Below are 27,813 nucleotides of genomic sequence, written 5' to 3' on the forward strand. Positions count from 1 at the left end.
CCATGGGATTCTCCAGGCAAGCCTACTGAAGTCGGTTGTCATTTCCATCTCCAAAAAAGGAAACAGCATTGTAAAGAATTAACATAATACCATTATGGCAGAAAGTGAAGAGGAGCTAAAAAGCCTCTTGATGAAAGTGAAAGAGGAGAGTGAAAAAGTTGGCTTAAGCTCAACATTCAGAAAACGAAGATCATGGCATCTGGTCCCATCACTTCATGGCAAATAGATGGGGAAACAGTGTCAGACTTTATTTTTGGGGGGCTCCAAAATCACTGCAGATGGTGACTGCAACCATGAAATTAAAAGACGCTTACTCCTTGGAAGAAAAGTTATGACCAACCTAGATAGTATATTCAAAAGCAGAGACATTACTTTGCCAACTAAGGTCTGTCTTAGTCAAGGCTATGGTTTTTCCAGTGGTCACATATGGATGTGAGAGTTGGACTGTGAAGGAGGCTGAGCGCAGAAGAATTGATGCGTTTGAACTGTGGTGTTGGAGAAGACTCTTGAGAGTCCCTGGGACTGCAAGGAGATCCAACCAGTCCATTCTGAAGGAGATTAGTCCTGGGTGTTCTTTGGAAGGACTGATGCTAAAGCTGAAACTCCAGTACTTTGGCTACCTCATGTGACGAGTTGACTCATTTGAAAAGACTCTGATGCTGGGAGGGATTGGGGGCAGGAGGAGAAGGGGACGACCCAGGATGAGATGGCTGGATGGCATCACTGACTTGATGGACATGAGTCTGAGTGAACTCCGGGAGATGGTGATGGACAGGGAGGCCTGGCGTGCTGCGATTCATGGGGTCACAAAGAGTCGGACACGACTGAGCGACTGAACTGAACTGAACCATTGCTGCAGTTTTGCTGGCAGATTGATGATGATTTATCAGTAACCTTAGATATGCAGATGACACCACTCTTATGGCAGAAAGGGAAGAGTCTCTTGATGAAAGAGAAGAGTGAAAAAGCTGGCTGTTACAACTCAACATTTAGAAAACTAAGATCATGGCATCCGGTCCCATCACTTCATGGCAAATAGATGGAGAAACGATGGAAACAGTGACAGACTTTATTTTCTTGGGCTCCAAAATCACTGCAGATGGTGACTGCAGCCATGAAATTAAAAGACGCTTACTCTTTGGAAGGAAAGTTATGACCAACCTAGACAGCATATTAAAAAGCAGAGACATTACTTTGCCGACAAAGGTCCGTCTAGCCAAAGCTATGGCTTTTCCAGTAGTCATGTATGAATGTGAGAGCTGGACCATAAAGAAAGCTGAGCACTGAAGAATTGATGCTTTTGAACTGTGGTGTTGGAGAAAATTCTTGAGAGTCCTTTAGATTGCAAGGAGATCCAATCAGTCAATCCTAAAGGAAATCAATCCTGAATATTCATTGGAAGGACTGATGCTGAAGCTGAAGCTCCAATACTTTGGCCACCTGATGCGAAGAACTGACTCACTGGAAAAGACTCTGATGCTGGGAAAGATTGGAGGCAGGAGGAGGGAATGACACAGGATGAGATGGTTGGATAGCATCACTGACTCGATAGACATGAGTTTACGAGCAAGCTCTGGGAATTGGCGATGGACAGGGAAGCCTGGGGTGCTGCAGTCCTTGGTGTCTCAAAGTGTTGGACACGACTGAGCGACTGAACTGTACTGAACTGATCAGGATCTATCAGTTTGCATCCTGGGATTATAAGTGGGAGCAATGGAATCTTTGAAGTCTCACCCACAAAGTGGACACGCTGCCTGGGAACTTTTCCTAATTGGAACTCCAGGCTGCTGTCACTCGAGATTTCCCAGTGCTGTTTAAGTACAGATGTTGGCAAATCCAATTTGGTGATGTATGTTCTATTGCTCTCCAAGAAATATTTGCATTGTTTATTTGTATATAACGCGTGGCTTATTTTGTTAACAAATCCTCTGGACCTGAGACAATAGTGAAAACTTTCAGCCAAACAGCCAGCAAGTAACAACAGGTTTTGGGTTTTTTTTGTTTTTTTGTTTTTTTTTGCTCATTTGGGTTTGTTCTTTAGTGGAGGCTGAAAAGGTCACCCCTACAAAGAATGAGGAGACTTAAACTCCATTTGCTTTTATTGGTTTCATTATTTGGAAAAAGAAATTCCCAGAATAACACACGTATCTGCCTTTCTTCCCAACTTTGATAAAAATTGACTATCTTATCTCTGCATTTTTATTTACCTGTCAGTTAAGTAAGTACACTTCATATCAGAGGGGCTTTGAAGCTTTACATTAAAAAAAAAATTATTGACCATTGTACTAAGGAATTAAGCTTCTCAACATAATTTAGAAATACAATACGCAGGACACAGTATCAATAATTTACCTAGCTTCTAATGTTCTAAATAAAATACCTTATTTATGGATAAGCTGATAGGCATTTTATTACTGATATAACATGAATGCCTGGACTTTTTTCACTCTTGTATTTTTTGCAACCTACACTCTACTAAAAAAAGTAACAATAACTCATCATCATGGATAAATTTCATGTTATTCATTTCCTTCCCTTGATTTTAATTGACAGGTAAACTTGCATTTAATCCACTAGGTGGCAGTAGAGAGAAAACAGATGAAAAACAGAATAACACATTAAATCTATTTCTAGAGAAGAATATCTTGATAAAAATCTTTAAACAATATCTTTATCCCATTCCAGTATTCATGCCTGGGAAATCCCATGGACAGAGAAGCCTAGTGGGCTATACAGTCCATAAGGTCGCAAAGAGTTGGACATGACTAAGGGATTAAACCACCACCACCATTCTTAGCAAGCAGGTAGATTATAGACTAGAATTTTTCAATGCTGAGAGAAAATGTGCTTATGTGTACTAACTTTTATTTCTGAAATTTAAGCAAAGTCAATTCATATTTTGCAAGCACTTTAAGTACTGGTGTCACCTTCATCCTTAAATAATTATTTATGTCAAATATCTTTCCATGGAAAGAACTGTGACTTTACTGAAAATGATCACACTGTTTCATAAGTGAGAGTAAGTAAAATGTAACTTTTGGGATCAGGAAGGGAACTTGGTGATTGGATCTGTTTGTCCCCTCAGCATTTGTTCCTCTTTCCAGGAAAGCAATTTAAATTCTTCACTATCCCTACAGTAAAGAGTAGTTTATGATAGCATAATATTAATCAAATGGCAATGAACAACTTTCTATGATCACAAGATCAGGATTCTGGTTGAAATAAAATAAAAGCCATATACATAAAGAAAAATATGGATAGTAACAGCTGATAAGTTATGTAGACCAGTTTCACTGTCTTATTTTGATTGATTTTAAAAAATTCTCCTCTACTAGTTTCTTGGATTATTTCAATACATAAAAGAACTGAAAGGAGCTTTTAAGAAATCCCTCGGAAAATGAGAAATACAAAATTTCAGATGCAAAGTTTATAATGTCTCAAAGGACCACACTGACTTTGAAGTTGAAATTCTGATATGTTAAAATATATACTCTTTTAAGTTATTCCCCACAAATAACAAATAAATATATATATGAGCATTAAATGTGGGTACATTTTGCACAAAATAACAGGACAATTAAGTATGATGGAAAATAAAGACATTTCACAGTAGAAATGACTTCTGTGTCACTTAGAAAATTACTTTATAGAAAGGCAGGACTTCTAGGGTGATCCATCTGCAGCGGGCATTCAGAAATGTACATTCACTTAATAGTCCACGTTCTACTTAATAGTCCATGTTTTGGCCTGGAAGGCAGAGAAGCACTGCTGCCATGCAGAGGCTTGAGAACGATTTTGCTGGGCAAGGCAGTTAAGGGGCAGAAGAAAAAATATAATTAGAAATAATTGGGGAACATTTTTCAAAAAGAAATTTTTAGGGTGCTCCAAATTATTTTTTTGATCCAAAGAGTAGACTAATTAAAAAAAAAAAAAGAATTCTGCCAGTTCTTAAAAAAGATTAGCGGGGAAAATGACAAAGAATACTGAACGGGGATCCCTAGTAGACAGGTGGTTAAGAATCCACTTTGCAATGCAGGGAACACGGGTTTGGTCCCTGGTTGGGGAACTAAGATCCCAGATGTGTGGGGCAACTAAACCCTCACACCCCAACTAGAGCCCATCTGCCGCCATGAAAAGTCCCCATCGGCCTCAACTAAGATCCAATGCAGCCAAGTTGGTTAATTAACTTTTTTTGTTAAGTTTCTATCTTAGAAAACAACAACAAGAACAATGAACTAAGGGGATGCTGTAAGAAACACGGGACTGACCAGTGACCCATTTAGGGTTTCAGTGTGAGTCACATAGGGGAGGGACACCAAAGTCATGGAATGTGTTTATAGGAAAACTAGCTGGTCTGATTTAAGATTAAAATAATAATTAGCAACCCTCAAATATTACACGGTACTTTCAGGCTGCCAAGACATGCCATAGCCATTATCTCAGAAAATCCAACAATCCAGGAATATTTCTAAGTTAAAGAAACTGAGGCTCAAGTGATTCACCCAGAGTTTTCATTATTAAGCTCTGGACATCCCTCTACTCTTAGTCCAGAAATCTTTTTTTGATATCAGAATTTGAGAGAGGGGGGGAAAAATAAATAAATAAATCAGTGAAATTCTCGAGATTTCCTAATGTGAAGAGAGTTCAAACCAGACCTTCCTTCCACCCTCAGCCTTCACCACACTTTCATATTCTATGCATCCTCTGCTCAAACCATATGGAATCTTTTAGGATTCCTCCTTGCTTTCCTACTCAAAACATATAGGTAGAAGGCCTAACCCCCGATGTGAATGTATTTGGAGATAAAGCTTTAAAGGAGGTAAAGTTAAATGAGGTCAAAAGGCTGGCATCCCAATCCTGTTGGGATTGTGGGACTCTGTGCGTGTTCAGTCGTGTCTGACTCTTTGCCACCCCATGAATTGTAGCTCTCCAGGCTCCTCTGTCCATGGAATTTTCCAGGCAAGAATACTGGAGTGGGTTGCCATTTTCTCCTCCAGGGGATGTTCTTGACCCACAGATCATATCCAAGTCTCTTGTGTCTCTTGCACTGGCAGATGGATTCTTTACTGGGCCCCCTGGGTAGTCCTGTTATCCTTATAAGAAAAGACACCAGAGCATATGTGCCCTGCGACCTCCCATTATAGAGTGACAAAGTGGACACCTATAAGCGAGGAAGTGTGGCATCACCAGAGACCAACCCTGTTCACACTTGGACTATGGACTTCAGCCTCCAAAACTGAGAAAATGAATTCTGGTGTTTAAGGCACCTAATCTGTGGGCCTTCTGTGGTGGTCCAGTGATTAAGACTCCACACTTCCAGTGCAGGGGGCAAGTATTTGATACCTGGTTGGGAAACTAAGATCCCAAGTGCTTCATCTTTGAAATTCTGTTGTGGCAGCAGGCTTCCCTGTGGCTCAGGTAGTAAAGAATCTGCCCACAATGAGGGAGATGTGGGTTCAGTCCCTGAGTTGGGAAGATCCCCTGGAGGAGGAAATGGCAACCCTCTCCACCAGTATTCTCGCCTGGAGAATTCCATGGACAGAGGAGCCTGGCGGACTACAGTCCAGAGGGTTTCAAAGAGTCGGACGACTAACACTTTCACTTTCTGTGGCAATACAAACCGATCGAAACATCCCCTCTAGGTAACACAAACCCTTCGACCTCTATTTAAATGTCATCTAACTGTCACTTGAGGAAATGAGTTCCAGTTACAAGCCTAGGTACGTGTCTTACATGGTATTACAGCATCCAGCACTTCCTAAAATGTAGACAAAATACCCACCACACTTTCTTACAACTGGCTATTTAATTCTCCACCACTCAGGCATCTGTGCATTCCATGAAGTGCAGGCCTTCTTTGCCCCCTACACAAAGCATCCTCTGTTGTTTATTATACCAGGTACTGACTAGACATCGGTTGAACTGTTGGCCATCTTAATAAGACATTTATGGAAAAGGGCTATGAAACCAACCTAGAAAACTACTTAGGAAATTTGAATGATTTTATTTAAAGAAAGCTGATGTTAATCCTTATCTGTTGAGTTGATGCCATAGAGAAAACGTTCCTGTCTCCTGCTTGATTTCCTTTAGTGCTGGCCTTCAGACTAATGGGTAGTTAACATATAGACACTGAAAGAATATCATGGGGAAAACAAAAGCCGAGAATTTTCTGAGACCTGCTATAAAACAGGTAGGTGACAGGGCTGAGTTTGTTTCTCAGTCCTGTTCAAATAGAAAGACAATATACATTTAACATTAGACAGGCTAACCACTCAGCTCTTTTTTTTTTTAATTTTTTCAATAAAAATGATGTTAAAATTTAAAAAAGAAAAGCACAGTTAAAAGAAAATTAAAGTTCAGGTGAGAAAGACTAGAAGAACACTTTACAATCTAATATTATGTAAAGGCAGTGATAATATACTAATAGCTCACCGGGTTAGAGTAAGGATTAAATTAGATATCTGTTGAAAGTTCCCAGGGTCTGATCTTTTTTATGCATCCAATAAATACCAATTTTTACTATTTTAAAATAAATAATACATAATAATAGTAATAATGGTAAATAAATTCAACATGTACCAATTTACAGGACATTCAGACGACATTAAAATGATTGTAGATCTGAGCAATGAACTAGTCAACACTCAGTGTCCGAACTGTGGAGAATGCGTCGGTCCTTGGAAAAAAGACAAGGATTCCTGTACTGACAATTTGGAAAATATAGGTTGGTAAATGTGAAACATAAATAGAAATTTCAGCATGAATTATTAAGCAAATGGTTAAGAATATGGGATGAGGAAGTACCCAGGGAGAGCCAAAATGAATCACTCTTAGGAAAGCCATGCTTCATTTCCCTTCTAAAGTAACTCAGGATCAAGGGTCAGTACATTTCAGCCTGCTGCCAGTTTTGTTTTTAAGTTTCACTAAACACATTCTTTCATTCTCATGCGGCCTAGTGCTGTTTTTTTGCTACAAAGGCAGAGGTAAATAGTTGCAAGGAACGCAAAGCCAAAAATATTTAACTACCTGGCTCCCCAGGTGGCGCTAGTGGTAAAGAACCCACCCACCAATGCAGGAGACATCAAGAGACGTGGGTTCAAGCCCTGGGTCAGGAAGGTCTGGAGGAGAGCATGGTAACCCACTCCAGTATTCTTGCCTGGAGAACCCCATGAACAGAAGAACCTGGCAGGCCACGGTCCATGGGGTCACAAAGAATTGGACACAGCTGAAAACACTCAGCATGTACACACACATCTGGCCTTTAACAGAAAATGTCTGCCAGCCCTTTCTCTGGATGCCAGGAAAATGCCACAGGATGGTATCGCCTCAGAACCAGGGTCCCCTCACTGGCCTAGCCTCAGTGCTCAGACGTGGTCAGCGGGATTCCATCCAGATTGGTTCAGTGGACTGGGCCAAGCAAGGCACTGGGCTTGGAGCAGAGCAACAGGTAAGACCAACAAAGGGAGCTGGCAACTGCAGTAGTCTCAGCCGGTGATTTGGCTGATGAAGGAGGGAGGATGCCACACTCACGAAAGAGCCCTCTCAGTGACATGAACGTCAGGTGGAGAACCACAGGCCGAGGAGCAAGGCGGGGGTACCTGGATGCCCCTCCATCCTGTGCATGGCACTGCCTGCTGACACTGTCACCTTCAGAAGTAGATGCATGACAGAAGTAGGACTGGGGAAACCTTGTGACTCTTTGATCAGTGTCCTCTTCCTTCTAGATCATTGACATCAGCTTAGAAACACGCCATCTCACCTCCAGTCTCAAAAAAACTCTCTCCCTTTATCACCCACCCCACTGCCAAGTACCCACCCATCTCTGTTGCACTGCAGCGCAGAATTCCTCCCAAGATTAATGCATACTCATAATCACAACCTCCCTCCTCTCATCCTCTATGGAGTCCATGACATTCAGGCTTCCAGTCCCACTACCCCACTGAAAGATGTTTAAGATCACCAAGGACTCCACGTTGTCAAATCCAATAGTCAGGTCTTGGGTTTCATGGCACTGGTCCTATGGGTGGGATTCGCCACAGTTCACTGCGTCTCCATGTTCTTCATTTGGCACAGGACACCAAGCCCTCTTGTTTTTCTTTCTACTTTCCAGGCTGCTACTTCCCAGACCCCTTAGCCGATTGCTCTTCCTTTCCCTTTCTCTACATGCTGGCCTGCCTCAGATCTCATTCCTTGCCTTCTTTTCATCTCTCTCTACAGCTATTTCCTTGATAACCTCATCCAAGCCCCAGACTGTAAAGGCATTTTATACTAAAGATAAAAATGCAGCATTTAAACTCCCAAATCTCTCCTGAGTTCCAGTCTGGTGTATCCACCCACCAGCTTGATATCACTGGCTGAAATTCCCACGTCCAAGACTGAACTCTTGACTCTACCCATCGTCACTCCAACAAATAAAATCCTCTCCTTCACGTCCCCTCATCCCAACAAATGGTCACTAACCAGCAGTAATAGCCCCAAAGCAAAACTGGACATCTTTCCTCTTACTCTTATAAAAATCTAAGCAAATTGTGTGAGTTGTAATGAATATCCTTGAATGTCTGTCTCTATGTGCACTAGGGGATGCGTCTATAGCATAAATGCTGTAAAGAAAGTCTGCGCTTTTTAAAGGTCCAAATTCAATTTTTCCTATGCTGCACACTATATCAATTAATTACAGTTCTTACGTCTGTTATATTGACAACATAATGGTCGATCAGCAGGACACTGGTTATATAAATGACACCACTCTTTCACAGGTTCTAAGATGTCTACTTTTTCACACTTAATGTGTCCGAAATCTGGGCACAGCATTTTATAATTACTATTGGCGAAGCAGCAATCACGGGAAAGTTGTTCAGACTTAGAAATAGCTGTTCATACTGATGGCAGTTCCAACAGTCTATGGGCATTGGTGAGGCTACAAATGTTGAATAGGGCATATAGAATGTCTTCAAAAAACTGCATCTGGTTTAGCACCAAAAAATTACTACAAAGAAAGAGGCAAAACAGGAATGGGACATGTATTTGGTATTAGTGAAACAAATATGCGTATTAATGTTCAGTTCAGTTCAGTTCAGTCGCTCAGTCATGTCCGACTCTTTGTGACCCCATGAATCACAGAACGCCAGGCCTCCCTGTTCATCACCAACTCCCGGAGTTCACGCAGACTCACGTCCATCGAGTCCATGATGCCATCCAGCCATCTCATCCTCTGTCGTCCCCTTCTCCTCCTGCCCCCAATCCCTCCCAGCATCAGAGTCTTTTCCAATGAGTCAACTCTTCACATGAGGTAGCCAAAGTACTGGAGTTTCAGCTTTAGCATCATTCCTTCCAAAGAACACCCAGGACTGATCTCCTTTAGAATGGATTGGTTGGATCACCTTGCAGTCCAAGGGACTCTCAACAGTCTTCTCCAACACCACAGTTCAAAAGCATCAATTCTTTGGCGCTCAGCTTGCTTTATAGTCCAACTCTCACATCCATACATGACCACAGGAAAAACCATAGCCTTGACTAGATGGACCTTTGTTGGCAAAGTAATGTCTCTGCTTTTCAATATGCTATCTAGGTTGGTCATAACTTTTCTTCCAAGGAGTAAGCATCTTTTAATTTCATGGTTGCAGTCACCATCTGCAGTGATTTTGGAGCCCCCCAAAATAAAGTCTAACACTGTTTACACTGTTTCCCCATCTATTTCCCATGAAGTGATGGGACCAGATGCCATGATCTTAGTTTTCTGAGTGTTGAGCTTTAAGGCAACTTTTTCACTCTCCTCTTTCACTTTCATCAAGAGGCTTTTTAGTTCCTCTTCACTTTCTGCCATAAGGGTGGTGTCATCTGCATATCTGAGATTATTGATATTTCTCCTGGCAATGATATTGATATTTCTCCCCTCTTGATTCCAGCTTGTGCTTCCTCCATCCCAGCGTTTCTCATGATGTACTCTGCATAGAAGTTAAATAAGCAGGGTGACAATACACAGCCTTGACGTACTCCATTTCCTATTTGGAACCAGTCTGTTGTTCCATGTCCAGTTCTAAGTGTTGCTTCCTGACCTGCATACAAGTTTCGCAAGAGGCAGGTCAGGTGGTCTGGTATGCCCATCTCTTTCAGAATTTCCCACAGTTTATTGTGATCCACACAAAGGCTTTGGCATAGTCAATAAAGCAGAAATCGATGTTTTTCTGGAACTCTCTCGCTTTTTCGATGATCCAGCGGATGTTGGCAATTTGATCTCTGGTTCCTCTGCCTTTTCTAAAACCAGCTTGAACATCTGGAAACTACCACACAATTGCACTCATCTCACATGCTAGTAAAATATTAATGTTAAACAAGTGCAATTCAATATTTTCTTGCAAAGCAACAACCAAGTCTTCTAATGGGACCTATGGTCAGCAGAAACCCATAAGATAATGCTGTTAGCTTTTGTTATTTCTTACATGTAAAAATAAATATGCCTGTCACAAGTGGAACACTGCATCTGATGGCAGGAGAAACTACAGATTTTCTCAGAAAATAATATGCATTTCAAAAATGAGAGACAGGTATGACTCATTCACAAATCACTCAGCACTATCTAGAAAAGTGCTGTGCCATGGTGTAATTGGCAATGTCTTTCCATATCAGTGCATAAAACAGTGCTGCCTCAGAATTTATGGCATCCTGTATTCAACTAAGTATGGCATAATGTACAATGAAATAGCTTACAGTTAAGAAAATGAGAGCAAAAAGTGGACAAACTTTAACGGTAAAAGACGCCTAAAGGCACTTCATAAAAGGATTTCTGACAGTCAGTATATGAAAAGGTACTCAACATAATTTGGCCTCAGAGAAGAGAAAATTAAAACCCCAGAGATAAGGCCACTGAATGGTCAAAATTACTAAGATAACACCAATGTTAGCATAAATATGAGGCAAATGGAACTTTCATACATTGCTGGTGGGAGTGAAATGGTACAAACACTTTAAAAAACTGGCAGTATTTAGTAAAGATATATATATATTTTTATATATCATATATAATTATATGTGTGTATGAATATCACCTTTGGCCCAGCAATTCATCTCTGAGGTTAACACTGAAGAGAAGTATGTATGTATGTATGTCCACCATAAGATACATTCAGAGATGTGCACAACAGCTTTATTTAGAACAGTTGGAAATAACTCAAATGTCCATTTGTAGACATTTGGCCCCAGGGGAGTAGGGATGGGTGCCTGACTGTACTGGGGAGGGGAGGAGAGGTGACAGGAAAAGATTTAAAAGAGTGTCAAGTGTCCTAGCCATATTCTAATCTTAACAGGATGTTGGGTCCTCAGATCTTCATTTTTATCTTTTAAAACCTTGCGTGTGTGGGGGTGGGGGCAGGGTGGGGGGGAGTCAGTGTGTTTCGTGTAGTTTTTAAAAATCTTGATTACTGGCAAAAACTGAAGAAAGAATTACTGCCATCTTATAAAAAAGAAGGCTAATACTTAACGTACAAACACATGTAAGCAGGTATGGGTGTGTATATTTATCAATATATATCTCTAGAAGGATATGAGAAAACTGGCAACAGGAATTGCTTAGAAGAAGGTGAACAGTGGACTCTGGATCAGAATGAGAGTAGGAAGGAAACTTTCTTTCCATTGTATACTTTTGATACTATTTTAATTTTTGACCCAGGTTTTCCTTCCCTCAAATCCCTCCCCGCTTAAAATTCCAGAAATACACTGGCAACTTGCATGTGAAAATTGATACTCTTAAACTCAGAAGCATTGTGAATGAAATTTAGACTTAGCGTGACTGTACATCTGTGTTATTGGATACATGTTACATACTGTAAAATACACAGTACAATATAGAAAATCTGCAGTGATTTTTGTCAAATATAATTGAGAGCAAGAAAGCTGAGAGCTCAGGGAAGGAAACAAAACAGACACAAAGGCAGACTTAACATTATTATAAGATGGGGGGCAGGGGGGCGCTTCCCTGGTGGCTCAGTGGTAAAGCATCTGTCTGCCAATGCAGGACACACAGGTTCAATCCCGATCCAGGAAAATCCCACATGCCTCAGAGCACCTAAGCCTGTTGTGCCACAACCATTGAGCCTGTGCTCCAGAGCCATTCTCTGCAGAAGCCAGGCAACGAGAAGCCTGTGTGCTGCAAGTAGAGAAAAGCCCATGAAGCAAGAAAGACCCAGGACAGCCAAAAATAAAGAAATAATTTAAAAAAAGATGGGGTGCAGGGTTAAAGTGGAGATTGGCATTGTCATGCTTGTCAAAATAAGCTACCAAAGAAAAGAAAAAAAAAAAAAAGGAAAGAAATTATTAGTCCCATCTGAGTTACATTTCCATAAGCACTCTTATAGAATCACACCCCCACTTCTTCACAAAAGTGACCTCCATCTACCAATACATTCATTCATGGATCTGACACTCCACAACTCCATGAGACACTGAGGGAGGTGGTTTTGCTTAGCACCGCATTCCAAGACCAGCCCATAAGGGATGCTGCAGAACAGAGCAAAGGGGTTCTGGTTTCACCTGGGTAGGCTCAGTTTCTTCATCTCTAAAGCGATGCCAACGGCACCTCCTCATGGGCTGCTGTCAATTTGTGCAAGGAGAGCCCTACGCGTAGCGCCCAGCACTCAGGAGAGCTTCACAATGTCAGGGGATGGATATGACAGCAGACTGGACCACTGTGTTTCATCAGAGAACCAGGATTTCCCTGAACGAAAGGAGGCAGGACTTTCTTGAGATTGAAAAGTAAGATGAGCCTAGGGTATCTTTCAGGGAAATGGTAACTCTTTCGGCAATTCCCTAAGTTATGTATTTTCAAACTGCTCATTGCAGTATCATATAAGGGGACAGGGAAGTGAAATTCCAGTAAGAAACTAGGACAAAATGTAGTACATGTCCAGCATGGGGAACTCAATAGAGTTAGAAGTCATGGACTGTCTCTCCCAGAATAATGGAAATAAAACCAAAAATAAACAAAAGGGACCTACTTAAACACAAAAGCTTTTGCACAGCAAAGGAAACACAAAACAAAAAGACAACCCACAGATTGGGAGAAAATATTTGCAAATGATATGACCATTGGGATTAGTCTCCAAAATTTACAAACAGCTCGTGACACTTAACAGCACCAAAACAAACAACCCAGTGGACAAATGGGCAGAAGACCTCAACAGACATTTCTCCAAAGAAGACATACAGATGGCCAGTAGGTACATGAAAAGATGCTTAACATTGCTAGTTATTTGAGAAATACAAATCAAAACTAAAATGAGATATCACCTTACACCAGCCAGAATGGCTATCATGAAAGTCCGCAAATAATGCTGGAATGGGTGTGGAGAGAAGGGAACCCTTCTCCACTTTTGGTGGGGATGTAAACTGGTACAGCCACTGCTGCTGCTGCTGCTGCTAAGTCGCTTCAGTCGTCTCCGACTCTGTGCGACCCCACAGATGGCAGCCCACTAGGCTCCTCTGTCCCTGGGATTCTCCAGGCAAGAACACTGGAGTGGGCTGCCATTGCCTTCTCCAGGTACAGTCACTAGGGAGAACAGAATGGAAGCTCCTTAAAAAAATAAAAATAGACTTATCATATGACCCTGATATCCCACTCCAGGGCATCTATCCAAAGAAAAATATGACCCCAAAATATACATGCACCCCAGTGTTCACTGCAGCACTGCTTACAATAACCAAGACATGGAAGCAACCTAAATGCCCATGGAATGGATAAATGACAGAGGAATGGATAAAGATGTGGGTTGTGTGTGTGTGTGTGTGTGTGGAGAGGGAGAAAGAAAGAAGTTTGCAGCAACGTGGATGGACCCAGAGAGTATCATTCTGAGTGAACTAAGTCAGACAGAAGGAGAAATATCGTATAAGATCCTTATTATGTGAAATCTGAAAAGAAGTAATATAAATGAACTTACTGAAAGTCCATTTTGAAAAAACAGAAACAGATTCACAGACTTTGAGAAAGAACTTCTGGTTGCCGGGGGGAAGATGGGAGAAAGGGACAGTTAGGGGTGGACATCTGAGCACTGCTATATTTAAATGGATAACCACCAGTGACCTGCTGTATAACACATGGAACTCTGCTCAATGTTATGTGGCAGCCTAGATGGGAGGGGAGTTTGCGGGAGAATGGATACATGTATATATACGGCTGAGTCCCTTTGCTGTTCACCTAAAACTATTACAACATTGTTTGTTAATTGGCTACAGCCCAATACAAAATAAAACATTTTTAAAAAAAGGTGATGGACTGGACCTATACATAATAACCTGGATAGAAATGAGAAACATAGCGTGGAGGGAAAACATTAAGAGACACAGTGAGGTGTGTGGGACAAAACCATTTATATAAATTTTAATTATGGGGGTCCAAGATAATAAGACAGAGAAGGCAATGGCACCCCACTCCAGTACTCTTGCCTGGAAAATCCCGAGGACGGAGGAGCCTGGTGGGCTGTAGTCCATGGGGTTGTTAAGAGTCGGACACGACTGAGCAACTTCACTTTTACTTTTCACTTTCATGCCTTGGAGAAGGAAATGGCAACCCACTCCAGTGTTTTTGCCTGGAGAATCCCAGGGACCGGGGAGCCTGGTGGGCTGCCGTCTATGGGGTTGCACAGAGTTGGACACGACTGAATCGACTTAGCAGCAGCAGCAAGGTAATAAGAGACACTTAAAACACATATAAACCCAAAGAATGTTCATTCAATACATGAGAATAATTTCCAGAGACTGAAAGAAGGGATAGAAAAGGGAATAAAAAAACCAAAGAGATGGTCACATTCTGCCCCAAAATGGTAAGTGGTATGAACTGAAGGGTATCATTATTAACTAAGTGCACCAACACTTCAAAGTAAAAATAAAGAGAATAACAAATGGCTATCATCTCCTGTGATAATGCTGAAAGAACAAGAATAGCCTCAAAAGTATATGGGGGAGTGGCCTGATAATAGCAAGCTGATCATCACAGACCAAAATCAATGCAAACAAGCTGTATCTCTAAAAACAGATAATTGAGATTTGAAGATACTAAAAAGGGGGCTGTTAATACAAAACATGTTAACAGTTATGCAAGTAAGATTTTAAGGTGGTTTATAACAGCAGAATGAGATACATATATAATCTCAAAAAGGACTGCAAAAGAATACATTAAAAGTATGGACAAAACCCAAGTGAATGATTACAAATTACTGCTCTGATAACCAGTTTTCAAATCTGTTCAGATTCTTTCATTTAGAGGCTAATTGTGCAAGCAAAAGATGATAAGATGTATAAGCATAAATAAACAAGGGCTATGAATAAAGGGAATCCTTTTCATGGAAATTGTTATGACTATAGGTAAAATTATATATGGAATATAAAGACTTTACAAGGTGATAAAAGGAAAAGAATGACAGGTCCATGAATTTTTTTAATTTAAATATGATTTCAGGTTTTATCTAATTTCAAATTAACAATCAGCAGCAGTTTGAAACGCTCCAGCTTTTAATTATTTAAGTTTTTAACTACCTATAAATATTTCAGAAGATACTGAGTTAGATGATGCTGAAATTCTCTTTTTTAAAATTTATTTTTGGTTCTGCTGGGTCTTCGCTGCCATGTGGACTTTTCCTGTCTAGTTGTGGTGGCTTCTCCTGTTGTGGAACACGGGCTCTAGAGTGCCCGCGCTTTAGTAGTCACAGCACTAGGGCTCAGCAGTTGCGGTTCCCGGGCTCCAGAGCACGGGCTCAACAGTTGTGCTGCACAGGCTTTGGGATCTTCCCAGATCAGGGATTGAATCCAGGTTTCCTGCATTGGCAGGAAGATTTTTTTACCACTGAGCCATCAAAATTCTCTTTTAATATCAGCATATGTTTGGGATCATGAATGATTTTAGTCTCTATATTTTACAAAAAGCTTATGTAATACTGTTCAATATTTTTTTAATAATGTAAACTTTAGAAAAAAATTTTTTTCAACAATCTCTACTCACTGGCTATTTAATTAGTTAATTAATTAGTTATTAATACATGTCCCAATAAACACTCTTCTGTTTATTACCATCCTAAATCTCAAAGGATTTTAGTAATGAATCCAATTATTATCAAAGAAGGCCGGAAGACGTGATGAATTACACAAAAACACTGGTACATAGGTATTAGGACTTTCCTGTAGCTCAGATGGCAAAGAATCGGCCTGCAATACAGGAGACCCAGGTTCGATCCCTGGGTCAGAAAGATCCTCAGGAGAAGGGAATGGCTACCCACGCCAGTATTCTTGCCTGGAAAATCCCAGGGACAGAGGACCCTGGCAGGCTACAGTCAATGGGGTCACAAAGAGTCAGACTTAGGTAAAATAATTTTTAAAATGAAGAAACTGTTGATTATAAGACATGTAAAGAAGCACAGTACCTTTGAAAATGTAATGAACTTCATAAGTTGGTGTCAGAGTTACTCTCAGATTATATGGCAGCTACTAAGCCTTACTGCGGAGAAGGCAATGGCACCCCACTCCAGTACTCTTGCCTGGAAAATCCCATGGATGGAGGAGCCTGGTAGGCTGCAGTCCATGGGGTCACTGAGTCAGCCTTACTGAGTGTGAGAAGCAGTAATTAATAACAGTCTATGTCACAGCTCAGGAAAGTGAAAACAACACTTCTGCCCTTAGGATGAAGTGAAATTTTCAAAGATAAAAATATTTCCACCTTGGTACCAGTCTGCAGTTCCTGGAGGAAATAAAGTGTTAAAGACTGCTAGACATATTTTTAATTCTTTAACAAGACTTGAGATGGCGATTCTATTGCAAGTTTTTAAAAAATCTCTGGAGACTTTATTTAAAAGCAGAGTGTTTGATCCATGGATTTAGATTATTTGGGTTGAGTTGGGGCCCAGTAGAAATATGTCTATTGAAGAATACAGAATATTCTCTATACACAAGTGAGTGCCATACCAGAGACTAGAGACCTAGTACAAAGTTGGTGGTTACATCACTTTAAAAATTACCCAACTCAAAGTAACTCTTGGATAAAAGACCCACTTAATCAGTTAAGATAACCATGAAAAGAAGATGAAATGACAGATGTTAGCCAGATGCTACACATAAGACCAAAATACCAGATAACAGATATAAAGGCGGTCCTGCAATTCTGTGAAGGCAGAGACAAGACAGAGCCATCAGAGAACCAAGTAACATAAAAAGGCAAGGAAGTTAGTCATCCCAGATGGAAGAATCCCACTGACCTGGAACCCATGGGCACCAACCAATCCTCTAGCCTTCATCTCATGTATCAGATGTAGATACCATGGAAAGGCAATGTGTGATAATTACCAGATTGAACTATACAACATTTGTGTGGTCTGCAAATGTTTAAATCTATTTGCTTTACTGAATGCTATTTGTAATATGTTCATTCTGAATGCCTGGTGATTGCTTTTTTTCTGCCTGTACCATGAATTAGAAGATTCTAGTTGATAGAAACATAGCAACCAAACATAAACAATGCTGACATCAAATGCTATCAGTTTTTTCTTTCAATTCTTAGCTTACTACTTGGAAAGCAGATATTTAAAAATTCTTGATTCTGAGATTCAAAGTATGATCAAATATATGAGCTGATAGAGTGCCATGGGATGGGACTATTTGGCAGGATTTTTGTCACTGAGGTTCTTAAATTTGGTTGAGCAACAGAATATTCAACTGGAATATCTTGGGATTGGTATAAATATGTGTATTTTAAACAATATATGGGTAATTCATATGAAAATATTTGAAGACCATCAATAAAGTGAATTATTGGGAGTATCAGCCAGAGTATAAAATCAGACTTAAAAGCTTGTCTAACTCTATATTACAGAATTTCAGGAGCCTAAAGACTTGACTAAATCACTGAACTAGGTATATTAGAAAACTATAGACCAATAACTTTCATAAGCACTGACACAAAGTCCTTAACAAAATATTTGCAAAATGCATACAGCAAAATATAATGTGAATTAGTCACCATAATCAAGTAGGATTTAGCCCAAGAATACAAGTTTAACATCTAAAGATGAGTTAATATAATACATTATAATGGAATGAAGGACAAAACCACATTATCATGTCAAGACATTTAGAACAAACATTCAACAGAACCCAGCCTCCATTTATGACAAAAACTCTCAACAAACGAAGACTGGAAGAATCAGATCTTAATGGGAAACCACCCCAGATCACTAGAAGGTAGTGCTTTGAAAATTTTAAAAACTGCTTCTTCCTACTGGAGTGGGTTGCCATTTCCTTTTCCAGGGGATCTTCCCAACCCAGGGATCGAACCCAGGTCTCCTGCATTGCAGGTAGACGCTTTACCATCTGAGCCACCAGGGAAGCCCTTTTGAAATTCAATAATATTAAAATATCAGAAACTTAAGGAGAAGATGACTCTTTAAATTGTTCCAATTCTTTAACAGTTATTAGGAAGACTACAGTTTATGAAATTCATTATCCAGATGCTTAACAGTCTTTCAAAAGGTATCAAAAGGATGCCAAAGGACCACTTAGGTAGCTATCCTCTGGCCTTATATATTTCTCTATTGCTTACATTCATATGACCCACTGGAAACATGGTAACCATACAATTACCCGAGAGAGAGCAAAATGCCTCTACTACAGCAATGCCCTGTCCCATTTTCCATACACCGCACCTGCCTCATCCACCATCTACAGTCAGTCTCCCCCCTCACATCACCCATTCTCCATAGGGCTAACGCTGCTCAGCAGCGGAAGGAGACGGGGACAAGTTCTTTATATTTTATATCACACACTCACCCACACAGATGGCCATGGTCACTTCAAATATGTCCTTCTTTGAAAGGTCACCAACCAGTAGACTGGATGACTGGGAGATCTTATAGCCATGTGGTTTAAACCTGTCTCTCTAGCTCTCAAGTATTTCCTTGATACCCATTGTGAACTTTATTTTCAACATTTTCAATGGGAGAAGAATGTCCTTCATTCCCATTCCTTACCAAGTAATCTCAACACTTCAAGAAAATGAAGATTAAAAAACAAGAGCTCTCTCTCCTCCAAATTTCAAAACCATGACCACTCTTGTGTTGGAGGAGAACTACCCAGATAGGAGGCATTACCCTGGTAAACTGAGGAGACTTGGTTAGCCTTATGGAAAGGCAAACAGCCTCGGTCCTTGCTTTACTCATTTATGTCGGTGGCTGTGGCTGTGTTTGTACCACGTGGCAGCGCTGAGTAGTGTCAGAAGCCATATGGCTCACAAAGCTTAAAATACTGACTATCTGGCCCTTTAAAGAAAATGTTTACAGTCTTAATGATCAAGGGAAAGGAGCATCAGTGATGCTACTGGGGGGTTATTTCAAACTACGTACTAGAAGTTTCACACAAGCATAAACAATGATAATCGCCCACCAAAGTACCCCGAAATAGGAAGTCGGTCTGCACCTCAGTTCCAATGAATGTAGGACGGATATATAGACTCGCAGATGTTGAGTAGGGGACCCATTCCTCATCCAATTTCACAAGCTGCTGAATACACTCTAAAAGCTCTTTCTTGTCAAACGCCTGAAGGAACGAAAAACACAATGAATAATGCAACGTTTTTCCACTGTAGCAGTAAGAAATGATCCTCATGAGAGCTTTGACTGTTAAAAAAAAAAGTACTAAGAAGGAAATCCCTGGAGGTCCAGTGGTTAGGACTTGGTGCTTTCCCTGCAGTGACCCAGGTTCAATCCCTGGTCAGGGAACTAAGATTGTGCAAAGCCAAGTAGTAGGGACAAAAAAAAAAAGTACCAAATATAAGTAAGCCAATAGATAAATAAAAATTTGTAACTAATAATATAAAACCAAGCAATTTTTTCTGTGACTTTTCCTCCTCAAATTGTGATGAAATGATAGATTAGCCACATAATCTTCAAAAGATAAAAAAAAGTGGGTGAAGTTTTTTGGTAGTATAACCAACAAACGATAGTAACTGGAAAACGTTAAGATAACCTGAAAATCAGTAAGAGACAAATGATACAATAAGAAAATGGGTAAAAGCAAAGAGTAATTTATTTCACGAAGGTGAAAAAGGGTTTTATGTACTAAATAGGTGACAGCTTATGAAATAAGTAGTTTCTACTTACTTGGCAGGGCAAAGAAACATACTTTCAGAGAGATGTGATGGGTTATTCAAGGTAGACATGAGTCAGAAACACATATGAATAGAGTTCATGACATCAGGATTTGGCTACTGAAGTACTAACTTGTAATAGCAATCGCAGTGTAGCAGCGTTACAGAAATCAGGACTGCCAATCATCTGGGACATACCATCTCCTGTCAAGTACAGGATTTCTGTTACTCCCGTCTAGAGGTAAGATTTAGTGGAAAGAACTTGACTAGGGATTTAAACACTTACATCAAAGTGCTTACCCTGTCCCTTCATTCTGTGTGAGCTTAGGCAAGTCATCTAACCTCTCTGGGCTTGAGCTTTTTAATCTGTGCAAAAGTGCTGCTAAAATTTACAAGGCATACCTTCTTGGCAGTGGCTCACCGCTACGATTAAAAATGCAAATGTAAAACCACATAACGCAGTTTGTGGCAGAGTTGATGTCCAGTAAATGTTACTTCCCTTTTCTTCTGTCCTCCTTTTTTAAAAGGATTTCCCAGTGATTTGTCCGTAATGGGTAAAGAGTAGAACAAGGACTGAATTGAAAGAAATTACCTGAATGTTCCTTCTGCTACTATACGATGGCCCCTGAAGAAAGTGGGTAAAGCATGGGTTCCAAAAGGAAGAAGCAAGGGCTTCCCTGGTGGTCCAGTGGCTAAGAACCCACCTTCCAATGTAGGAGACGTGGGTTCAGTCCCTGGCAGGGGTCCTAAGATGCCCACATGCTGTGGGGCAACTGAGCCTGCATGCCACAGCGAAGAATCCTCACAGCCAAAATAAAATAAAAAGGAAGAAGGAAGAGCCTGGCTAAAAAAAGTCATCACTTGGGTTTCTTCAACTGAAGACCTTCAGGTGAAGGTCAGGGACAAACGAAATACCTCAATGGAGAAAAGACTTCTTCCAGTTTAGAAAGGCAGCCTGCTCACGTCTCGGGGAATGAAAGTAATCTAAGTCACCTCCTACCTAGGCATGAACCTTAGGGTCTTCCAACCCACCTCAGAATGAATTCTGCTCCATAACAAACAATGGAATAGTCAGGAACCGGTGGCTATGAGAAAACATTTTTATATCCTTTTTAAAAAAAAAAAGTTAATAAAACTTGGGGTAAAATGTCAAAACAACTAATTAAATCACTGCATACTTATTAGTAGCATCTTAAGCAATTAGGGAAAACTCCCTAATTATCTGTGTAGTACATATTTCATACTACAATTTCATATAGTCTGAGGCATATTTTTTCCTTGTCCTATTATCTTCCACACACACATTAAATCCTCACAGACACTCATAAAGAAATAGATTGTGGAAGTGCCAGACGGTTACTTCTTGCATTTTTACCTCACTGATTAAAAAACAGACCAGAAATAACTTTAGTGCTCATATGATTTATAGTAAATACTGATCTAAATACTCAGCAATGTTTCCTTTAGTGGAACTCAGTGACCCATTACAAGAGAAATTCCTAATTTACATACCGGCAAAGTGGCCCTCATAGCAGATCGGTACATCCTATCCATGTTGAGGTTTGGCCGAAACAGACGAATTTTATTATCTACTCCCCGAAATGCCTTCAACCCTTCAAATAACTGAAGATAAAAGAAAAATAAATGTTAGAAGGTAAATAAATGAAAACAATCCCCATGTTCTGAAAACTGACTTTTCTATGGCTCTTCATCACCTTCACTATATAAAGCTATTGACACAGACCCTAAATCTAGAAAAGCCAGACAGACTGGTTTTAGTCCCTGGGATAAAAAGAAGTCCCTTTATCACCAAGATCTGGAGGGAATTCAGAGTTATGCTTTGTACTACAGGAGCTGGATGGTTAAATAACACACACGTCTACACAGTGTGGACTGACTGCCCACAAAACAGAAATGGAATCAAAGACTCCATAGTACCCTGCCCCCAATCCATCCCAAAATACCCTGTATCTTTTCATTTTATCTGGCTCCTATGAACTCTGGAGAGTGGATATCTATGTGACTGGAGGTGGTTCAGCCTCCCAAATCACAGAAACCAAGCAGCTCAAGACTCTTGCTAGGGTAACGCCACCTTCTTAGGGTGAGGCCACAAACAAAATGCTGAGGAGGGATATGAAGACTTTGAAGTTAGTGCATATTGAGAAATACATAGAAAAGAGGAAAAATCGAACATTTTAATGGGAATTTTTTTGTGTGATAAACTGTTTGAGAAAAGAATCTTAAAAGGATGAATCTATGTATATGTATAGCTGAATCATGTTGTTGTAGACCAAAAGCTGACACCACATTGTAAATCAACTATACTTCAATAGAATTTTTTTTTAAAAAGGGGAAATTTCTACCACAGGTTCTCTAAGTGATTGATATAACAAACAGGTTAAAACAAAGTAAAAATATGGATGATTTCAACAACAGAAAGAACAAACTAACCTAGTGGACACAGAGCCCTGCACATACTACCTGCAGAAGGCATGTTCTTTTCACATGTTTAAGATAAGCTAGATATCAAAAGCAAAAATATAACCATAAGATATACACATTTTGGAAAAAAAGAAATCCATTACTTAATATTAAAGAGTGAGTTAAAGAAGAAAAAGACTGGAAATTAGAAAATATGCTAAGCTGAATGAGAATGAAAAATAGGGCCTTCAGATGCTTACAGCCTCAAAGCTTACAAGAGAAAAGAAATACAAATTCTGGAGCACAACCAAAAAAAGCACAAGAGATGTTTTGCTGAAGTGCAAATATGTGGTTAATTTATTAACTGTAATAAGACTAGAGCTTTGGTTAAAAGATATGGTTGTCAGATTAATTCAGTTGATAACATCTGAAACAAAAAAGCATAAAAAGCAATGTCATATAAACACTTTTAAAAATGAAGCCAGTGAGGTTATATTGCTAAATATGTAACAAAACAAACTTTCTGACAAGAAGCACTGCTGGAAATAAAGAAGGTAAGTAACTTTATACGGTTCAACTTATTTCAGTTTAAAAATTGTACACATTTGATATAGGTTCAAATTTACATAAAGATTATATGATAATGCCATTGAATAATGAAGATGCAAAATATACAAAGGATAACAGTCTAAGCTGGATTTATCCCAAGAATAGTCAATGGTTTAACATTAGAAAATATATGAAATTCACTATATTAATAGTTTATGTGAAAAAAAACTATATATCATCCCACTGATGTAATAAATGCACCTGATAAAACCAACATTTATTTATGATTTTTTAAAAAAGTTTCCTCAATAACTAAGGAAAAATAGAATCTTATTTAAGTGATAAAGGCTTTCTTCAATAAATTTGCAACAAATATTATATTTAAAATGGCAACTTTTAAAAAAGTATAGCCGATTTACAATGCATTAGTTTCAGCATCAGGTATGCAGCTAAGTGATTCAGTTTATATATATATATACATATATACATATCCTTTTTCAGACTCTTTTCCATTATAGGTTATTACAAGATATTGAATAGTTTCCTGTGCTATAGTAGGTCCTTGTTGTTTATCTATTAAAGTGATAAAATTTAATGCTTTTCTTTCAGATTGAGGCCATCACACATTGCCTGCTGTAACTACGAATACTTTAAATCAATATTGCACTACCAATAAAGTAAAGCAAGGGTCATGAAATAACTCCAGAGGATCTTTCCGACGCAGGGATCAAACCTGCATCTCTTATGTCTCCTGCATTGGCAGGAGGGTTCTTTACCACTAATGAACAGTGCAGGGAACTCCGCTCAGTGTTATGTGGCAACCTGAATGGGAGGAGAGTTTGAGGGAGAATGGATACATGTATATACATGGCTGAGTCCTCAGTTGCCCACTTGAAACTATCTCAATATTGGTTAATTGACTATACTCTAATCAAAACCAAAAGTTTAAAAAAATAAAATGCTTTAGGATTAAAAAAATAAAATAAAAAGATGCCAATTCTCCCACAACTGACTCATAAAATGTAATGCAATCCAAATGAAAATCATGTCAGGGCATTTATTTTTCTTGCAACAAACTGAATCACAAAAGTTTGACTGACATGATAAACTGAATCTAAGCTATAAGAAAAAGCAAAAGAACAAGAAATATCTAAGGCACTTTTGACGAGTGAAACAGAAGGACTTGTCCTAGGAGACCTCAAGACTCCTTATTAAAAAAAAAAAAAAAGACTCCATATAGTGATTTGGAGATAAAGACAGTGTGGCTTTTGCCCAGATGGACAAGCAAAACAATGAAACAAAAGAGAGCTCCAGATAGACAAGACAACGGAAGGCAAATAGAGATCTAGAAGCAGAACCTCATGTATGTGCTAAGATGTGCTATGATGTATCAGAAGGAAAAAAGCCTTCTTTAATGGTGCTGGGACGATCGAGTATCTGTAGGAAAACAGAGTCAGACATGACTGAGCGACTTCACTTTCATGCATTGGAGATGGAAATGGCAACCCACTCCAGTATTCTTGCCTGGAGAATCCCAGTGATGGGGGAGCCTGGTGGGCTGCCGTCTATGGGGTCGCACAGAGTCGGACACGACTGAAGCGACTTAGCAGCACCAGCAGCAGGAAAACAGAACAGACAAACAGAAAGAAAAACTGGACCCCTACTTCATACAAAAATCAACTTCTGAAATTAAAGACCTAACTGTGACGGACAAAATCAATAATACAGGAAGATGTCTTCATAATCTAGGAGTAGAAAAAGACTCTTTAAACAAGACACAAAACCAAACTTAAAGCAAAGACTGATAAATTCAACTTTTAAAAATTGAAATGTGGAGTTCCCTGGTGGTCTAGTGGTTAGAATTCTGGGGTTTCACTGCCTTGGCCTGGGTTCAATCCCTGATCGGGAAACTAATAATCCACAAATTGCATGGCATAGCCCCCCACCTCCCCCCAAAAAGTGAAATTTCTTTCTTGTCATCAGAAACTTATGGGGAGAATAAAAAGTCAGAGTGTGGAAGAAGATATTTAAAACACATATAAATGACATAAGACCTATATTCAAAATATATAAAGTACTTCTACAAATCAAAAAAACAACACAATAGAGTGAGCAAAGATGGAAACAAGTAGACACCTCAAAGAAAATGAAATCCAATTGACAAACATTTGAAAATGTGTTCAACCTCTTCAGAAGTGGCAATTAATATCACAATAACATGTCAGCTTATTAATAAGCTAAAAATTCAAAGTCAGGCTGTAAGAACTGGCAAAGGTGATGAGTTGTGATTGAACATATTTGCTAATTCAGGACTAGTGAGGATAAAAACTGGTAAAATCACCATGGAAAAGTTTCCCCTTTCTCATAAAATTGAAGGTATGTTCAATACCATCAGCACATCCCTAGATATACCCTCAAGTAGTATTTCTCAAAGTTTTTTGGTGTCAGGTGCCTTCACACTCTTAAAAATTATAAAGGTCTCAAAGAGCTTTTACTTAGAAAGTATTCAATCAATATTTACCATAGCCATAGTGAGAAATTGTATTTATTAACAATAATAGACTATGATGTTAAAATATTTCCATTCACATTATCTATATTTTCCAAGAGGATTAATATTAACTGTGGCCCTGTTTTACATTATTGCAAATCTTTAACGTTTGGCTTAACAAAAGACAGCTGGATTCTCATATCCACTTCTGTATTCAGTCTCTTGCAATAAGAAATTTTGGCTGAGGTACACAAAGAAAATCCAGTCTCATATAGATATATGGTTGAGGAAGAAAGTACTTGTGATAACTTTTTCAGATAATCATGGCTATTAATCTCTGATACTCCTCTAAAACTTGACAACTGCTGGTCCCTTACAGCTTAGCTGCACTGCAGAATCTGAAACACCATCAGTGAAGTTTTTATACTCTGTTCATTTCTTAAAATCCAATGGTCTCAGTCAAGGTTCAACTAAGAAGAAACAGAACCAGGAGAAATATATATAACATTTACAGATTTATTAGAAGAAATTGCCCAAAGCATCTGTGGAGGCTGGCTAAACAAAGTCCAAAATCTGTAGGATAAGTACTGAGAAACAGAAGGTCACAAGCAGGCTGGACCAGGAGATGTGAGCTGCAGCCCATCCCCAACTGACTCAGGAAAGGAGACAGAGCAGGAGAGTGAGTGCATGTGAGCAGCCAGACCTACACAGATGTCTTGAGGTCAGGCTCACCCACAGTAATCTCCCTCTGGATAACTTCAAATCAACCAATCAGGGACTTTAACCACATCTGCAAAATTCCTTCAAATGTACCTAGATTAGTGTGTGACTGAATGACTAGAAGAAGGTGTGTGCACACCACAAAATGACTACTGCCTCCCAAAGTCCTCCAAGGTTCACAAGAGAATGTCCTTGCAGTCCAAAACCAAAGGGAAACAAAAAATGGAATTCTAGGGACCTCAGTTTACAATAGCCAAACTGACACATCAAAAATCCTATCTTGTACTTGGAATAATTATTTTTTTTTTTTTTTTCATTTTAAAATGTACTTCAGGGATTTTTTTTTTTTTTTTTTAATGGCTCCAGCAAGCAGGACTCAGTTCACTGACCAGGGATCAAACCTGTGCCCACTGCAGTGGAAATATGGAGTCTTAACCACTGGGCTACCAGGGAAATCCTGCACTTTGACTCTTTACTCATTCATAAATTTGTAATATCATGTGCCGGGGCCATCATGAGGAACTCCGCCCATGGCAAAGGTCATATGGAAGGAGGCTTGGCAAAGGTGTGATCAAGCCTCAGGGAACACCTTGTTCTGGAGCATCTATCCCAAAACCAGAGTCTGTTTTATGCTCTCACCTACACCTCTGACTTTACGGGGGCTCCCCCCCATCACCGTTTCTCTCAGAGAAGGAGTTAACTTGCAGCTCCAAGTCAATAAAAATTCCTGGGCATGACAAGAGTGTTTCAGCTTACGGACTCTTCTGAAGGTTATCTAGCCCGCCTGTATAGGTTCGTCTGGCCACATGTGATTGTTTACAGCCTCCCAACCTGAGAGGCATGAGATGTTTTAGACTTACTAAAGGCAAATTCTTTTGGGAAATTGTCAGTATAGTGGGTTGGTTAGGAATTATATTGGTGAAGGGTTTTTCACTTGTTGTGCCAATAATTGCTGCTAATTCCCTGCCCTGGGTGTGACAAGGGTGTTTCAGGTCAAACCTCTCTGCTGACAGACTAGCTTGTGTGACAGGATTATCTATACTCCTGCCACTAGGCACATGATTGTTTACCACCTCTCAACCATAAACAGCACAGAGAGTTTTGGAGTATTTTGAGAGTCATAATTAGCATAGGGCTTTTCTCATTGTTGAGTCAATGATTGCCGCCAGGCCTCCATATCCTTAGGCACCTGGGAATATATTAATCAATGTATTTGGAATATAAAAAAGGAAATATAGTAGTTTTTAAGGTTAGCAATACTAGACTTTTTGAGTTAATGAAATTTCTCTTTTGTAATAGATCACTGTACTTTGTTATAAATCACTGTGTCCTTGCTATGTAAAAATGTAACTTTATCACTATCTTAAGACTAAATAGATCTTAAGGGGAGCATTGGTGAAAGGATTTTCATTTGTTGGGCTGATGTTTGCTGCTAAATCTCCATATTCCCTGCCCTTATAATGAATATAACTAACATATAGGAGAAATAAGTATTAACCTTTAAACATATAGGAGAAAT

The 27,813-nt window shown here is 39.5% G+C and overlaps 1 protein-coding gene across 1 annotated transcript in view; it reads right to left on the minus strand.

The window, feature by feature from the left end:
- Positions 1 to 27,813, minus strand: part of BCAT1 (branched chain amino acid transaminase 1) — an 82,796-nt gene that overhangs the window by 40,153 nt on the left and 14,830 nt on the right. The window contains exons 4-5 of the mRNA XM_040234576.1: positions 21,626 to 21,736; positions 19,444 to 19,563 (exon numbers count right to left, since the gene is read on the minus strand). Coding sequence (XP_040090510.1) covers positions 19,444 to 19,563; positions 21,626 to 21,736 — 231 coding nt within the window. The remainder of the gene's footprint in view (positions 1 to 19,443; positions 19,564 to 21,625; positions 21,737 to 27,813) is intronic.

This window comes from Oryx dammah, unplaced genomic scaffold (genome assembly GCF_014754425.2).
Source record: "Oryx dammah isolate SB20612 unplaced genomic scaffold, SCBI_Odam_1.1 HiC_scaffold_29, whole genome shotgun sequence".
Lineage (NCBI taxonomy): Eukaryota > Metazoa > Chordata > Mammalia > Artiodactyla > Bovidae > Oryx > Oryx dammah.